General features: G+C 50.4%; 1 protein-coding gene across 2 annotated transcripts in view; it reads left to right on the plus strand.

Moving 5' to 3' along the window:
• The window catches only part of LOC128848797 (dual specificity protein phosphatase 22-A-like), a 45453-nt gene that overhangs the window by 14934 nt on the left and 12035 nt on the right, over window positions 1–18484 (plus strand). For both annotated transcript variants that reach the window (XM_054048959.1, XM_054048960.1), the window contains exon 5: window positions 8394–8443. In XM_054048959.1, the coding sequence (XP_053904934.1) occupies window positions 8394–8443 (50 nt within the window). The remainder of the gene's footprint in view (window positions 1–8393; window positions 8444–18484) is intronic.

Below are 18484 nucleotides of genomic sequence, written 5' to 3' on the forward strand. Positions count from 1 at the left end.
GCAAGGGCAGGGCTGGGACTCCTGGTGGGAGTAAGGTGAGGGTAGAATTGCACGGTGGAAAATAGCATGTTAGAGTGAAAAAGTAATCCGGAGGAAACCCAGATCCCATTTAGCCAGCCCCATATCTTCAGGCCCTTCTGCAGCACCCGCTATTGTGTAAATGCACTACTGCCTTCTGGTGGATAGGAAAGCAAATGTGTGTGAACTTTGTACCCATGCCTGCTGCTTCTGGGGAGGACCATGGTTCTGCTGGATGGGGATGCATTTAGCTGATGAGCTAAATCCTTACATTTCTTGTGCCTCTCAGTTTCTTCAGCTTTCTGGCCCTCCGTGCTTGTGCTCCCCACTTCCCTATCTGCTAGTCACTCCCTTCCAGCGACTGTTGTTGTGATTATTTCCCTCGAGAGAGATGAAGCCCCATTGTGCTCGGTGCTGTACACACACTTAGCCAGAGACGGTGACTGCTCAGGAAAGCTTGCAGGGCAAAACAGACAAAGGGAGGGAGGGGAAACTGAGGCACTGAGCCGGGAGATGACTTGTCAAAGGTCATCCAGCAGGTCAGTGTCAGAGCTAAGAAGAAACTCCAGGTTTCTGGAGGCCCAGTCCATTGCGCTACCCACTGGACCATGCTTCCTCCCTGCTGGGCCACTATACTGTTAGTCTTCCACCTCCTCTTGGGCAGGGAGAAGGCTCAGTCCATATCGCAGTGCAGGCAGGACCTTCTGCTAACCCCATGGGCTGGTATGGTAACCTGAGGAGCTCAGCGGCTATTCTGGACAGCAGCATTGCTATTCAAAAGACATCTCCTGTTACTGGGGAAACCCTTTCGGTGAGGGCGAAAGGTCAAAGGGCATTCTCCTGTGGGCCGTTTAATGGTAGCAATAGCAGTTCTGATGGCCGAGGTCTGGTGTCTTTGGCGTGGAAGGTTCTCGGGTTGATCCCTGCCGATGGCTGTGAAGCCCTGTGTGGTCGCAGAGGATCCTGGGATTGTCCCAGCAGCACCGCGCCTGCGCTCCTGGACCTTCCTCCTGGGCAGGAGGATTACAAAGAGAAATAACAGCGGGAGGGCCTCGTGAAGGGCCATTGAGTAATTTGTGGGGTAAAATCAAAGATGTAGAAACGGCTGCGGGAGCAGGGGGAGCAGCAGCTGCCTGGGAGCCGTCCCTGCCAGAGCACAGCCACGCCAGACGGGTGGCGAACCACAGCGAGAGCTTACAACACGTTTGAGCACGTGGGACCAGAGGAAAAGGGGAACCGGAAAGGCATGGTGGGTTGAGCAATGTGTCAATCACAGAGCCAGGCAGGGAACCGCAAACCCCAGTGCTGTTCCCAGGCAGGCAGCAGTGCTGTCCTCTTCCCTCCTCGGGCTGGGGGACCTGTCTCCAGCATGGCAGAGGAAACGGCTAGCAGAGTAGCAGTTAATCCTGGGGTGTGTGTGTGGGAAGAGGGGACCTGCTGGCAAGAAGGCTGGAGACTGTTGGCAGTGCGGCTTCCCTGGCTGCTGGGAAGCTGCATGTCCCAGCCAATACGTTTTTGGTGCAGTTGACTGCTTAGTTTGTTGCTGGACTGGGTGCTCTGGCGTGAGGCCAGCAGGTACCAGGCAAGCTGCAGCTACATGGCCCTGTCAATGCGTCTCGACCACGAGCTGCCGCACCGTGTGTTATTCCAGGGCTGCTCCCAACCTGGCACTGCCAGTGCACCTCACCCCTGAGCAATGCTCTCCCCCTTCACTCCCCTCCTGCATCCCCCGCTATTCTGATAGTCCACTGCTGTCACAGCTCTGCCAATGCACCCCACTCCCGACTTGCAGCCCCCCTGCCTGTCCAGGCCTGGGCTTGCCCCCCACAACCCGCTGTGCCACCGCACCCCAGTTTCCTTCAGCTCTTTGGCAGCAGCTGCCAGTGCGTGGCAGAGCAGACAGTGGTTTGATGATGTGTACGGATGAGGAAACCACCAAACCCCTTTTCCCCAAACTAATGTGGAATCTCTCGATTGTGCGAGAGGCGAATTCTCACGCTATGCAGAGGGCTTATGGAAGGGCAGGGCTCCAGGGTGACGCACCACAGTGCATTACACCCAGCCTTCTCTTTCTGGTTCCTCCGGCAATTCTTCCAAAGTGTGTGTGTGTGTACGTACATGCACACAGGAACACTGAGAAGCTCTGAAAGGAAACAGCCAGCCTTGGGGATCAACAGTTCTGATGGCACCCAGACACCATAAATATCTAGAGAGGAGAGACAGACCAGTATACCTCCGCTCCAAGGGGGACAGTAGAGGAGAGCGCAAGGAGATCCCTGAGAAGCCTCCTCTGTCTCTTACAGTCTGAGAGGTGGATCCAGAATAAGACTTTTCCCATAAGAAAAGGAGCAGAGTTCTTGGCAGATGCACAGGCAGAGCGAGAGATTCCCCAGGGATGGACTGTCTGATTGTTCTTTGGCCTGAATCTGCCAATGGATCCCAGCCAAAGACACGGCCTTCATAATCCCCACCCGTAGCTGTATTGATTGACATAGCATAGGCCAGGCCAGGCTTCCCTTCACCTGCAGGGGCCATCTCTAGGGGTACAAAGGTGGGTAATTCAGCCTGTAGCTTATTTGAACCTTGGCCTCTTAGCCAGCAGGGTGCTGCCCGTGAAGGTAACCTTTAAGATCTGGACAGCTGCCCCTCTAGAGACTGGACTGAGACCACCAAACTGCTTTCCCAGAGCGACTGTGCCATCAGATGCCTGTCTCTGCTGATGACCTGGTAGTGGAAAGTTCCATCTCCCATTCAAAGGCCCCTGCACCTCCTTCAGGTTTGTTAGGCCCAATCCATCCAAGATCACAGCAGCGAGGAGCTCTCCGACTGGAGCTGGGTCTCAATGAACGTTTGTGCTGCTGGAGACAGGAGGACGCCCCGTGCTTGGCATTGGCTGTGCTCACCCTACGAAAGTGGCCTTGTTGAGGACCATGTCTGTGGGAGACTGCGCAGCAGCTGCCCCCGTTGTGCCTGGCTCTAGCCCCCGCATTTTCACAGCTTCACGTTCACTGATTTCTCAAATCACTAGCTATGTCTTGTCCAGCCATCACACAGGGTGAGCGTCTTCCACAGGGCCTGAGCAGCACAGGTGAGATGAACTCGTGTGGAGGAGATGCACATCCTTGCAGAAGACCTGTGAGGTTAGGGTGAGTGAGGAATTGCTTTCCTTTTAGACTGAGAGTGTGCTACCCATAATGCCTTGAGAATACATCTTGGGGTGTATGTGTGTGAAGAGAATCCCTGAGATTCCACAGATACCGGCTGACTCCAGATCCACTTTCCCAGCAGTGAAGTGGTCCCAGTCCTGCTGCAGTGCAACAGGCACCTCCAGCGTCTCCGACCAGGCAACGAGCGGCTAGAACTGGCCCTGCTTGAGCTGACAGTGGGCATGTGAATCCAGGGCCTTCAGCCCTAAAAGCCTCTACTCTTGGACGTAAGAAGTGTGGGCCCAGAGTTTTAAAAGTACGTAGGTGTTGCTTAAAACCCCTTTGAAAAGGAGATTTAGGCTCCTAAATCAGGCGTTGGGATCCTGAGCGCCACAGTGGCTAGATACCTTTAAAATCCGGGCCGAAGTCTATTAACTGGCAGCAATAGTAGACTTTTATCCTCTGATGTGGACCAACCCTTCAGGAGGACTAAGACCCACCTTCTCCTAATCAGAATGACACCAATGGAGGGGAGCTCCCCTGGCAGTGCTGCTGGCGCTGCCTGATGTGGCTGGGACAGCCCAGGCGCCCCAGGTGATGGGGATTGGCCTAGCCAGCGAGTTTAAAGCCCCATGCTGCAGTGACACACTGAAGTGCTCTCCAGGCAGCTGGGGGGAGGGAGTAAGGGCCAGGTGCTTGTCCCAGTTGTGGCACAGGTTCAGATGCTGCGCAGTCCTTTGGCCAGCCTGCATACTAGAGATAGGACTGAGAAAGCCATGCAGGCTGCAGAGGGGCAGGGCGAGGAGGGTGGTGAGTCTCAGGGGAGACCTCTCCATAACTGACCAGGCAGTGCAGCTCCCGGCAGTCGGCCACTCAGTCCTGGCCCGTCCTCAAGACTGGACCCTGTTTCCTATCATGCTCTCAGCAGCATGCAGGGCAGGGGCTCTGTCCTGCTCTTGCCAATGGGAGATGTGGGTCTCAAATCCCCACGGCCCGTCTGAGTCATTGCTCCCGAGAGTCACACGCCCTCGGGGAGCATCAGCAACAGCATCGCCTGGGGGGCGGGTCACTGTCCATTCCCCATCTGTCATTTCCAGGTGAGGTTTGCTGGCCGTGCAAACCCACGGCCTGGCTGCAGCCAGCACACCCTCTTCTGGCCTGCAGAACTCCCTGCCACTGGAGCTCAGGAGAGGCCTGAGCCCAGCACTTTATAGGTGAGCGCTTTGCACAGGCGTCTCCTCCATAACGGAGCATCAGAATGGCCTGGCTAAGCTGGAGATGGCCCCCAGGTAAGCCCAGGCTGGGGCGGAGAGGTTAGGCCCTGCTGAGAGACTCAAGGTGCCTCCTCTATGGGAGTGGGAGGGCTAGAAGAATAGATGAGATTAGGGGTAACAAGCGCCGCCAGCTCATTGGCTTCCAGGGACTTTGTGTGACAGGGCAGTGGGAATTCTGGCTTCTAGTGTGCACTCGCACGTCAGTCACAGTGGGACACGTGCTCTGTGGGCTGGTTCACACGCGGTCTCGTTGGAAATCCCACGGGCCTGGGTTCAGTGTGGGAGCAGTGCCCAGGAGGGGATTCCCATCCTTGCAGACCTTGGACACCAGGGTCACAGAGGCCCGAGCTACTTCATCACCAGAGTCAGGAGGGGGCAGACACAGGCGGCTTGAGGCTCGAGTTTCCTCCACAAGCCAAACAACAGACCTGGGTCCCCAAATCCCATGCGACCTGAGTTACGTGGGGGGCCGGACTCAGCCCCGCTAGGAAGAGAGGAGAGTCTCAGGAAAAGGTGGAGAATGATCTGCAGCCCTGGGAGTGAGCTCTGGTTCTCTGCAGCGTATCGTGAGCTACGCACAGGGTGGACAGAGACGGGTAGTGTTACCATGAGGGCCACGTGTTGTGTCTCTCTGCTGGGCGCATCCCATGTAATAGAAGTTGATGAGAGGGGCTGTGTGGGAAGGTTCTGTGGCCCGGGTTCTTGTGGGTGGTGGGTATAATAGGCCAGAGAAGGCTAAGCCTCCCCAAACCCAGGCCACGGCCCCGCCCATGCTCTGGCATGAGGCCCCGCCCTTGCTCCGCGTCTGCCCCTGAAGCCAACGTAAGCTCAGCTCCAGCTGGTGGCCTGGGGCTCAGGGCAGCTCGGGCGGGCGGGCTGGTGTTTGGGCCGGCCGGCGTGGCTGGGGCGGGCGGGCTGGCTGGCAGCTCAGGGCGGCTCGGCTGGGGCTCCTCCGGCCACAGTGGGGGGCTCGGGCGGAGCGGAAGGGACAGGCTAGGGGTAGGGCCTCGGGTGGAAGGGGCAAAGCCGGGGACTAGCATCCTCTAAGAGGGGGTTCACACGTCACCCATGCAGGTCTGACTAGATGGTCTGTGAATCGATGGTCCCTGTTTCAGACATTCGGTCCCAGAGCCTTGTGTGTTTGTAGCACAGTGGGGTCCCGCTTCACTCCTTGCCGCTACGGTAATACACATAAATAAATCATAATTATAGTCGGTTTCCCTAGGGCCTGATCCCAAGCTCACTGACGCCAAGGCGAGCCTTTCCGCTGACTTCAGTTTGGCTTTGGGTCTAGCCCTGGTTGCTTACGGGTTGTTTTTATTGAAAAGTCCAGTGCAGCTGGTCACAGACACACAGCAAAGAGATCGAAGGAGAACTGCAGCAAACTGGTGTTTACCTGCTCAAACTGGCAGGATTCTCATCCACTTTGCTGTGGAGCGGGAGCCTTAAAAACATCCCACTTTCTGATGTCAGGGCCGCGCTGGGGAGGATCTGTGAAGCATTGTTTTAAAGAAAAGAAGTAAATTTAAACTTGCCCCCTCCCCACACAATGCAGCAGGCCTGATTTTATATATATATATATATATAAAGGTAAATAAAAAAGGAAATAATGCACTGATGAGAGTGATTTCACATGTACATGTTTACACACCATCTTCCTAGTCCAGGTGAGGCACCCATCTCCATGACAACTAGCTCCATGGCAGGCGAACTAGTTACAACGCGTCCTCCCCCAGCTTCAATACAGCATGAGGCCACGTTGAGGAATAGATGGGAACTATCTGCGTTCTAACCACGTTCATGAACTGTGCCAAATTCGTGGCTTTAGCGTGGTCTCAGCACTTGGTTAAAGTCCCGTTTGCAGCACCAGAGGGAACCATGGTGCAACTGGGTCAGGGAAAACTGTGTTGTAACGAGGGCCCCTAAATATGGGTTTGTGAGATTCCCATATGCTTCCAGTAGCTTCACCATGGGAATCACAAGTGCTCCAGAGCTCGTGCCTTGGCTGCGCCATGTGAATTTCACTTTATTTTGGGTACTATCCGTAGAATGCTGACCACTTTAAGAAAGAAAAGCCCCTCTTCACTGGGATCAGGACGGGGCTAGTTAGACCAATTCTGTGTTAAGCAGGTACAGTAGATGAAATCCTGGGGACATGATGATGTTAATGGCAAAACTCACATTAGCTTCCATGGGGCCAGGATTCCACCATGTTTTAAATATGGCTGCTGTTAGCTGGGTTTTAGTGTGATTACATTGTGAGCCCGGTGCAAGGGCTTTCCTTAAGTGCTTGGAAAGTGCCTGGCACATAGTGGATGCTACCCTTAATAACTCCTTTCACCGGTCTGGATAGGGGCTGGGTTTGTCTGAAAAGCATGTTATAAATCATCCAGAATCCACAAACTTGATTAAGCCAGGAAATTCAATGATATATTCCCATCCTCCTCTGGGGAACTTTTACCCATATTCCATCCTGGATTTTGTGTGGCCAGCCTTTTGCTGAGGCCTTTGACTTGAGCAGGGCCAGGATTTCATCCCAAGCTGGTTGTCATGCAGTCTGGAGTGGCTCACGACCGTGAGTGCCAACCTCAGGCAGGGGCGGCTCTAGCTTTTTTGCCTCCCCAAGCACGGCAGGCAGGCTGCCTTTGGCGGCCTGCCTGCGGGAGGTCCTCGGTCCCGCGGATTCGGCGTACCTGCCGCTGAATTGCCGCCGAATCCACGGAACTGGCGGACCTCCCGCAGGCAAGCCGCAGAAGGCTGCCTGACTGCCGCCCTCGCAGGGACCAGCAGGGTGCCCCCCTGCAGCTTGCCGCCCCAGGCAGGCGCTTAGAGCGCTGGTGCTAGAGCCGCCGCTGACCTCAGGGCAGACTGTCAGAAGCAGGGCAGATGCCCCAAACCGGTGCTGTGTTCTATAATTAGATTTCATCAACCTGATAACAAATGTGACCTCCTGGATCCCTGTACCAGTCTTACTATGGAGTGACAGCCCCCTTGGGCACTCCGGTCTATCTTGCCACCCAGGCAGGTTGCACTTGGTGATAAATAGTCACTTACACCAAAAAACAACAAAATATTCAGGTTGCTCCCAGTCCCAAGAGACCAGTCACTTACCCCAGATCAATTTGTACCTTAGATCTCACACCAGAGACAACACTGGTAGTCAATCCTATCGCAAACTAATTAAGAATTTATTAACTAGGAAAAACAAGGAGAGCGTTATTTACAGTAGGCAAGAGATGTGCACAAATGAGTTGCAGTATTTGGCTCCAAAAGCGACAGAGATGTAGTAATCCGTCAGCATTGAATGTCTTTTCAGGGCTAACCCAGGTTGATCCTGGGGATCTCTGCTTTTTGTTTCTTAGCTCCAGCCCTTGTAAGAGTCCAAACAGCAAAGAGATGAAAAATCTTCATGTCAGCTATCTTCATTTCCCTCTTCCAGCATTCAAACCCATGGAACGAGGCCTTCTGCACGTAGTTCCCCATGGATGCATGTTCTAGGATGGCACACCTAATTCTGATAATTCTTCTGGATGGGCGGGGGGAGCCACTCTTCCCATCTGAGTTCACAAGTTCAGAGCAGGCATTTTTACAATTATAAAACAAACATATTTTACCTGGTAGCCTGGAATACAGCCATTCCAAGTGAGATTAACGCAGGAAGCAATTTACAAGCATTTTATAGAGACTAAACACAGCCTTACAAGTCTAACATCGATCTTGAACAATATTAACATATAGGTGAACTGGTCTAGTTTCCAGCTATAAATTTGTCAGTGCTCAGCTGACACCTACAGACTTGGCAAGAGCTGGCATCTGGTTTAACAACGTCACACGGGTGATGCTGCAAGAACAATCTGGGGTGGGGTGGGGGGTTAAGAGGGTCGTAGGGGTTGGAGATTTCTGGTTACAAGCTTCTTGAAGGCATTTTAATGTTGTCTCCTTCCTTCTGTTTCAGGATATGACCTACCTCTGTATATCAGTGTCAGATTCATCCAGTCAAAACCTGTAAGTTCTTTCCAAGTTTTTAACCTACATGGGCAGCAAATTGTCAGTTTTCAATGAATGAAAGTTCAAATTCTAATGATCACCCCTTCATGGCTGGGACAATCTTTCGATCCTTGCTGAGCTTAAAGACAGCCTGCATATTAATAACATTTCTAGATTTGATCTATATGTACATGTGTGCAGAGCTAGTCAAGAAATGGCAAACTCATTTTCCTCAAGATTTCCAAGTCAAAGGATTTGAAATGGATCCATTTTTCATTTGCTTATATTTTTAATTGCCATTTCCCCCCCATTTTTCCCTCCAAACTTTCCTTGGAAACATTCCTGAAATAATTGTCAAAACTTTGCACAAACAAGTGTCGATAAGCATTTGGATAATGTTTTCAACACTGACTCTAAAAGAAACAATTGAAAAAAGGCACATTTTTCACAAAACCCCTTCCCCCAAAATCTGACCAAGTAGACAATTTTTTGCCAAAAAATACTGTTTCTGAAAAAAAGGCCATTTTTAAAAATGAAAATGCCTGCTTGGATACAGGAGAGACAGGGTGGGTGAAGTAATATCTTTTCTTGGACACTGTGTACAACCATTGGAAACAAGTTGAGCACGTCTGTTTGTGTGTGTGTGTTTACACATAGATACATAAAAACATAAGAACGGCCATACTGGGTCAGACCAAAGGTCCATCTAGCCCAGTATCCTGTCTTCTGACAGTGGCCAATGCCAGGTGCTTCAGAGGGAATGAACAGAACAGGTAATCATCAGGTGATCCATTCCCTGTCGCCCATTCCCAGCTTCTGGCAAACAGAGGCTAAGGACACCATCCCTGCCCATCCTGGCTAATAGCCATTGATAGACCTATCCTCCATGAATTTATCTAATTCTTTTTTTAACCCTGTTATAGTCTTAGCCTTCACAACATCCTCTGGCAAGGAGTTCCACAGGTTGACTGTGTGTTGTGTGAAGAAATACTTCCTTTTGTTTGTCTATTAATACTTCCTTTTGCAGCGTATTAATTTCATTTGATGACTCCTAGTTTTTGTGTTACTAGAAGGAGTAAATAACACTTCCTTATTTACTTTCATCACACCAGTCATGATTTTATAGACCTCTCAATCATATCTCCCCTTAGTCGTCTCTTTTCCAAGCTGAAAAGTCCCAGTCTTATTAATCTCTCCTCATATAGAGGCCGCTCCATATCCCCAATCATTTTTGTTGTTCTTGTCTGAACCTTTTCAAATTCCAATATTTCTTTTTTGAGATGGGGCAACCACATCTGCACACAGTATTCAAGAAGTGGGCGTACCATGGATGTATATAGAGGCAATATGATATTTTCTGTCTTATTATCTATCCCTTTCTTAATGATGTGCATTACTTTGCATTTATCAACATTGAATTTCATCTGCCATTTTGTTGCCCGGTCACCTAGTTTTGAGAGATCCTTTTGCAGCTCTTCGCAGTCTGCCTGGGACTTAACTATCTTGAGTAGTTTTGTATCATCTGCAAATTTTGCCACCTCACTGTTTACCCCCTTTTCCAGATCATTTATGAATATGTTGAATAGGACTGGTCCCAGTACAGACACCTGGGAGACACCTCAATTTACCTCTCTCCTTTCTGAAAACTGACCATTTATTCCTACCCTTTGTTTAGGAATAAATGGCTACAATGGGAGGCAGTGTGCTAGAGTGAGTAGAGCACTGGACAGGCTTCTATGCCTGGCTCTGCCACATGACTTCGGATAAGACATTGCCCCTCTCTGTGCTTCAGTTTCCCCATCTGTAAAATGGGGATGATGATCCTGACCTCCTTTGCAAAGTGCTTTGAGATCTCCTGAAAAAAACGGGCTAGCTAAGAGCTAGGCATTATCATCTCTGTGTTTAGGAATAGCTGCATGTGCATTTGGGGCCCTTTCAGGAATCCTGTCACCCCAGCACACGGTGCTGTACTCTGCAATACTAAGGTTTGCTGAGGTGCTACTGCTTTTGCATGCATGCATGATTGTCCTCAGTCAGCCTGGCAGATTTAGTAAATCCCCCCCATGCTCTGAGGTTCATGCAGCTGCTTCCACACTGCAAAACCCTCTTCCCAGGTAAGATATGGCTGGGGGCAGAGCTGATTACATCTCCTCCTTTGTGCTGCAGCGCTTGAAAGGAATGTGCTGGTGAGGGAGCGTGGTGGGTGTTATTCTCCAGCCACTCTGGAGCCTGCCTTCTAGGAACCTCTGCAGTGTTGTAACCCCAGGGAGATGGAGCGGAGTAGTGACTTTCTGCGTCAGACCTAGTAATGGTTTGTTCAGTTCTCTCTGGTGCATGAGTGGGAGGAGCTGTGCAGGCCCGTCTTTGGGATGGGAGTTCTCTCCTTACCCACAAATCCTTTCTGTCTTGCTTCGCTCCTTCTCACCCCATTTTCCCCTGACCCCCATGCCTGGGACGGTGTGTGTGTGTGTGTGTTGTGGGGGTGCAGTGGATTTTCTCTCTCCTGGGCCCCCGTGGGATCTGAAGAATGGGGCTAGTGGACAGGTCTTTTCCCACTGCTGAGCTTCACTCTGCTTAAGGCCACACAGTGCCTTCCAGATCCCAGTGGATCCATGTTAAATTCAGGACCATCCACAGCGGTGACTCCTCATTGGTGGATTTCATGGGCCACCAAACCCAGCTCCAGACAGAGGGTTGTGTGCTTGGAGTTGGAGGTTTTGACTTTTCTTCCCAAGGCCTCCTGCAACATGCTGGCCAACCCTCAGTGCGGTACCATCATCACTGCAAAGGTCACGGTATCGGCCTGCACTGAACGTAATCTAGGGTTACCATACCTCATAAATAAAAAAAGAGGACCCTCCACGGGCCATGGCCCCGCCCATTTCCCCACCCTAGCCCCGCCCCAACTCCGCCCCTTCCCCCACCCTAACTCCGCCCCCTCCTCCCTCCCACTCCCAGCCAGGGGGAAAGGGCTGCCCCAGTGCTACCAGCATCACGGTTTCCCGGGCAGCCCCCAGACCCTGCGCCCCCAGCCGGCGCTTCCCCAGCGCAGCTGGTGCCCGGGAGGGGAAGCGCCCAGCCGGGGGCGCAGGGTCTGGAGGCTGCCCAGCAAACCGTGAAGCCGGTAGCGCTCGGGCTTTGGGCATCCCCCATGCCTCCAGACCCTGCGCCCCCAGCCGGGCACTTCCCCTCCCGGGCTCCGGCGGCGCAGGGTCTCCAGGCACGGGGCTGCCCGAAGCCGGGAGCGTTCAGGCAGCCGGGCTCTTAAACAGAGCCGCCATTTTCCCGGACATGTTCCGCTTTTTGGCAATTCCCCCCGGACGGGGGTTTGACTGCCGAAAAGCCGAACATGTCCGGGAAAAAGAGGACGTATGGTAACCCTACGTAATCCAGTGGCAGAATCTCAAAGTGGCCTCTCCACAACACTTAAATTGCAACCCTTCTGTTCTGGGGCACATACCTTGGGGTGCTCCAAAGCTCATCTTTCCATGCACACACAGTATCGGGGTGCCCCAGGAATGATGCCAGTCCAACATCATCGCCACCCCATTTCCACATAGAAACACCATTTGCACATGCAATCCCGAGGCTCTGAGTGCCCAGAACTGGGGGTGTGAAAGTTCAGAGGCCGCTTTGGAAACTTTGTCCCTGGGTAGGGTGACCAGACAGCAAGTGTGAAAAATCGGGACGGGGTGGGGGGTAATAGGAGCCTATATAAAAAAAAAAGACCCAAAAATCAGGACTGTCCCTGTAAAATCAGGACATGTGGTCACCCTATCCCTGGGTATTTGGAGAGCTGCTAGTGTTCCACTGGAAAGTGCATCTTTCGGAGAAAGAGACATGCCCCAGCCTACTAATTCTGCTTGCTCATGTTCCCACTGAGCGGAAAGAGAAGCTTTACAAGAAAACCTTTCCTCAGCAAGATCAGGATTTTTTTTTTTCCCCTTTGTGACATGTCTACACAAAACTGGCCACAGGAAGGAAGAGTTGTTCAAGGAACTATTTTCTGCACATTGCTTTATACCAGAGATTTCACAATGCGGGAGCACTTACAAAGGATTTCTAAGGAGGGAGGTTTGTGACTGGAGACTTTGGCGACTCATAATGACCTGCATCCTGCATGCAAAGAGGGAATCTGTACCAGTTACTCTAGGAGATGGCTGGAAATTGAATATGTTCCTTGGGGCTGATGCCTGTAGACATAAGAGAGAGGATTCTGGTGGCTGACATAGTTTGGGAAGTCAACTGGGGTAGAGTCAGCAAAAGTGGATTCCCATGGTGAGGAAGTCAGCACTACATTAAAAACCTGAAGCAAACAATTATACAAAAAGGCATGGCCAGCAGTGCATTTCCGGGGCTGGTGTATTGTGGGACGTGAAGCCAAAGGCTGCAAGCTACCCAAGGAGAGCAATAAATCCATCATAAACGAGGCCCTATGTTTTTGGTTTTTATTTTGTTTAAAATTCCTGGGAATGTGCCCGTGTTTATTACAAAAATTAAAAACGGGGTAAAAATTGGTGCAAAAAATTAACTTCACAATTTTCTGAGTAAAAATCCACATTAATGTTAGGGGATGTGAGGGCAGAAAAAATGCAACAAATAGAGAAAGTAAGAGTATTGAAAGTAAATGCAGTTTAATGCTGTGGTTTATTTTATGAACTGTACATTCATAGTATGTACATATATGCGCACACGTGTGTGTATGTGTGTTCCACTGCATAGCTTTACTTTAACAGACAACCTTGCATTTACACTTAGGCTAACTCAGGGGTCGGCAACCTTCGGCACGCGACTCACCAGGGTAAGCACCCTAGCGGGCCGGGCCAGTTTATTTACCTGCTGACACGGCAGGTTCGGCCGATTGCAGCCCCCACTTGCCGCGGTTCGCCGTCCCGGGCCAATGGGGGCAGTGGGAAGCAGCATGGGCGAGGGATGTGCTGGCCATGGCTTCCCACCGCCCCCATTGGCCCAGGACGGCGAACCGCGGCGAGTAGGGGCTGCGATCGGCCGAACCTGCCGCGTCAGCAGGTAAATAAACTGGCCCGGCCCGCTAGGGTGCTTACCCTGGCGAGCCGCGTGCCGAACGTTGCCGACCCATGGGCTAACTTATTAAGATAAACACATCTACTAATGTAGTGTACTGGCTTTTTTTAACATAATCAGTATTTTCATGTAGTTGAATAGTCCAAAGTTAGGGTGAAAATCAGTAAAAAACAAATAATAGCTTTTGTAAAACACGGGACTTTTTCAGTAAAAATCAGTCAAAACTGAAAACAAAGGGCCTTCCCCATAACACAAGGCCAGCAGTGCCTTATTTCTATAATGGAATGGAAAGTATTACAAAGACATTCCTAGGGGTATATGAGCTGGAAGGAGTTGACTCATGGAAGACGTTACCCAACCAGGTAGCTGTATTTGGGCTAATTTCATGACCTAGCCATAGGACTTTGTGATGGTATAGGACAACTTAGGCTTCCTTCACAGCCTTTGCTTTTCACTTCCTTAGCCAGTAAGGGTGAGAGAGCTGGAGCAGCCCCCTGGAGATAGGCGGAAGGGGAGGAGGCATCATGTGACTCCGTGCCTCCTCATGGCCGATTGAAGAGTCAGGATGGTGGCAAGTGGCTGTGACAGGTGGGACAGTTAGAAGGAGTGCGTTTGAGGTGGAGAAAACAGGGGGCTGTTCCAGGGTTGTGTCAGGAATGCAGAGGGGTTTGGGATGGAAATGAAAGAGAAGATCTGAGAGATGATGATAATTTACAAAGCCATCCATTTGTTTCTATATGAGAGACGGCAGGGGGGTGGGGAACTACATAGCAAGACAAGAGGTGCTAGAGGGGAATTGATTGAGGACTTCAGAATGGTGAAGGACACAGTCCCTTTCCCATAACATGAAAGCAATGGGTCCCTGCGTGGATTGTTCTTCAAGTGACATATCCAATATGGAGGCTGTCCACCACCACCACCCATCTTTCACAGTCACAATAGAGTTATAAAACTTCCACTCTCCTTTGGATACCGGTTGATCTGGTGCTGTTTCTGACGTAGCTGGCTTTCTTTCCTCTTCTTACTGGTTTCCCTGGCATCTTGCCTGATAGTATGAATGCTCCAGTCAGGTCACTCTGAGATCAGCGTATCTCAGAAAGATGTGATTGACTTCCTAATGTCTCAAGTAAGTGGGCTTTTTAACAATTCATACTTCTCATTACCTCATTGTGCCTAGTTTTGGTGATCCAGCTCATTTTAATGTTCTTCTGTAATGCCCAAACTCAGACCCTCTGAGTCATCTCTGTATCCTCCTTAAGTGTTCAGCTCCCACATCCCTGGTGGAGGAGTGACCACATGCAGCCCGTCAGCAATCTAGCGTGGCTGAGTAGTGTCAACTTACGACAACCCCGGAGTCTTTGGAAGTTGTTGAATGTGTTTTTTGCAAGCTGTGTCCTTCTCTTGATTTCTTCTTTGCCTCTTCTGCCTGACACTGGATGGGATTGTAAGACAGTAGATGGGGGTTCTACCTACTTAAAAACTGATTGAGAATTTGTGGGTTTGGCTCACTGTTTAATCAGCCTAAGGAATTCACTGTCCCCAGAGGTTAAATAGTGTAGCAGCATTTTAAGATGTATACCTGTGCAACCATGGTCTAGTGGTTAGAACAAAGGACTGGAGTCAGGAGATTTGTTCCTAGATCTTGCCACTGATTCTCAAGGGAAACTCACTTAAACTTTCTGAGTTTTGGTTTACCCAGCTGCTGCATGGGGAATGGGAGACTTCGCTACAAGGTGTGACAGGGAATAGGGGTTAGCTCCAGTGAACAAGGGATTCAATTCCAAGGAAGGCACTACCACTGAGTTCATAGGACTCTGTTAAACACCAAGTTGCTGCCAACAGCTGTTTTCCCCCCACCTGCTATACCTCTTTAGGTGCTATAAAATGCAAAGTATTATCAGTTAATAATCTGATAAACCTCAAGCTGCAGATTATTAGCTGATTGCCTGTGGGCCAACTGAATTATAGAGAGTTGGGGTTTTTGTCTCCTTCCCTTGAAGCATCAAGAATTGGCCACTCTTGGCAGGAGGATACCACAGCAGATGGACCAGTGGTTTGATATGATGTGGCTACTCCTATGTTCCCAAAAGCAGAGAGACTTTACCTTCCATGAGTTAAGGAGAGGACTGGAAATCTACATGGGGATAAGCTTTTGTTCCAAGCCCAGGGGAACTCGGGACATTTCCAGCTCACTTTTAGCCAGCCTTCATCTGCTTCTCAGTCCAGAGAAAGAAGGAAAATTTGCTGAAGAGCTAACTGCCTTTGCTATAAGACAGACCGGAAGAGCCTGTTATAAACCCAAAGGGATTAGGGCCTTGAGTGTATCCAACCCATCCTTCTCTCTCTACATTAGCTTCCCTTCCCATAGAATTTCAAATCAACTGCAACGTCTCAGTCCTTATCTTCAAAGCCCTCCATGGCCTGAGCCCAGGGTGTCTAAAAGACCACCTATGCTCCAGGACAAAGCATGGTTGACAACTGTGCTTTAACACAATGGAGCTCTCAGCAATAAGGGTAGAGCCCATCTTTGTGGGAGACAGAAAGGGGGGTGGTCCGAGACTGGAATGAACTCCCCAGGAACAAAGATCCATTCCAAAACTCACCACTTGCCACTTCAAATGCAAGGTGCATTCCTTTGACTAGCCTTCTCTAACAAACACGTAGCAACAGGTATATTTATATTTAAAAAAAAAAAAACACCCTACCAAAACAAGACAGTCCACAGCACACGCTTTTCCCTCTGGGGAGAGGATGAGAGAACAAAACACCATGTGACAGATGTGTAGACATGTTGCTTAATGCACTACAGGAAGACGCTCAGGTACCATGGTGATGAGTGTGGGATAAAAACCTTTACAGGATAGTAGTCTCTCTCTGAGCTTTGGGCAACTAAAGCATTTGCTGCCATTGGCACGGTCTTTGGCTGGTTTCTAGAAGGTGTGTGAACTGTGTTCTTCCAGGAGGTGGGCAGCATCCCTTCTTAGCAGAGAAGCTCGAGATGGAAAAGATTTGTCAGATCCCCTGAGCCAGGATTAGAACCTAGAAGTCTGGACTCCCACTCCTGTGGTCACACATGAATAACAAGCTCTCCAGTATCAGTGTAGAATGAGTCGGATGTTCTACAGAGAAAAGCCACCCGCCTGGTTGCTGAGGAATGGCTCCGCTGTGGCTTTGTACAATCAATCGAATCTTGTCTTAACTTCTGAGAATTCAGGAAGGCTGTGGGAGAACATCCCCACCCTTCTTATGAGAAGGCTGAGGAAGTCAGGGTGATGTCGGAGAAAGCTTGTGTGGTGGGGGGAGGGAAGAAAGGAAGGAGAGGAGCTTCTCATGGCTTAACCTTGTTCCTGCAATAACAATAGCCCTTATCTCGGCTCCAAGGGTCCTGTTCCAGGGAGAGATGCTGGACTCATTTAATAAATCACCAATTCACTCGGATGGTGACAAAGGAAGCATTTTGCTGCCACACACGCAAAGGGTTAACGTCTCCTTGGTTGGGACTGGTGTTACGCCAGGCTGGCTGGTTGCCAGATCTCGGCTTGCTTTGTTTTTCTTAGAACTTTTGTTAATGGTTCACATATGGCCAGGAGCTCTGCAGATCCAAGAAGGGCAGAGAGGACAGATCAGATTCTGATCTCTGGCACACATGGGCATAAGCCAGGAGTAACTCCATTGACATCCGTAGCGTTAGTCCAGGTATAACTGAAGCCAGAATCTGGCCCAGTATATTTATGCAGAGGGCAGGAACCTTCCAGGATTTCCCCTACATCTTCCCCTGTCCGTTGTCCTGGCTCATCCTTATGGCTCCCAAGGAAGCCTGGACCGAACACCTTTCCAGAGTCCATCCAAGTCTCCCAGAGGTGGCTCCCTGCCTTCAGAGTTGCACCCATCATTACCAGGTCTGAATTTATCCCAAAGAATTGGGCAGGGAGGGCAAGAGGTAGAGAAAGGAGCATCTAATCTGGAACGTGAATGGAGAACACAGCGGGCGTGCTGATGGAAACAATGATGAGGGCCAGCCGCACACCTGCTATCCTGGGCCTGGGCTTTCCCTGCAGTTTCTCCCCTGACCTATCATCACCCCTCGGTTACCTCTCCCTTTTGGATTGAAAAGGGCCCCTTTGTTTTTTTAATGGGGAAAAAGATCTTCAGAATTCAGCCATCACTTCCTTGGCTTAGAGGCAGCGTCTGTCCAGCGAATAACAAGGAAACATTTACTGTAAACACTGACTTAGAAGAAGAAGAAGGAACACAAAGGTTTGCACCCTGCCATTATTCTTGAAATGTTCTTTGTGTTTGATGGGATTTAGCAGAGTGACGTTTACATTGGCACCTAGATACTATGATGCCAGGCGTGGGCGGATGTTTGTGATGGAGTCTCCTTCCTTGGAGGTTTTTAAGGCCCGGCTTGACAAAGCCCTGGCTGGGATGATTTAGCTGGGAATTGGTCCTGCTTTGAGCAGGGGGTTGGACTAGATGACCTCTTGAGGTCCCTTCCAACTCGGGATATTCTATGATTCTATGATTCTATGATCTGAATCAGCATAACACCCCACCTTTAAATCTGGTAACATATCACTGGCGTTCTTGTTATAATTTGTATGAGGGTAATACCTATAGACGCCAACTGAGATCTGGGCCCCACTGTGCTGAGCTCTGTAAGGAACAGTCCCCACCCAAGAGGGCTCACAATCGAAATAGACGAGAGGTGGGAGAAAGGAATCATGATTATCCCTATTGTACAGAAAATCAGAGAAATAGAAATGGTAGGCAGGAAGGGACCTCGAGAAGTCATCCAGTCCAGTCCCCTGTGCTGAGGCAGGACCCAGTAAACCTAGAGCCTCCCTGACAGGGGTTTGTCTAACTTGTTCTTAAAAACCTGCAATGACGGGGATTCCACAACCTCCCTTGGAAGCCTCTTCCAGAGCCTAACTACCCTGATCGTTAGAAAGTTGTTCCTAATATCTAACCTACATTGTTTGCTGTAGGTTAATCCCATTACTTCTAGTCCTACCT

Source organism: Malaclemys terrapin, chromosome 14, assembly GCF_027887155.1.
Source record: "Malaclemys terrapin pileata isolate rMalTer1 chromosome 14, rMalTer1.hap1, whole genome shotgun sequence".
NCBI lineage: Eukaryota > Metazoa > Chordata > Testudines > Emydidae > Malaclemys > Malaclemys terrapin.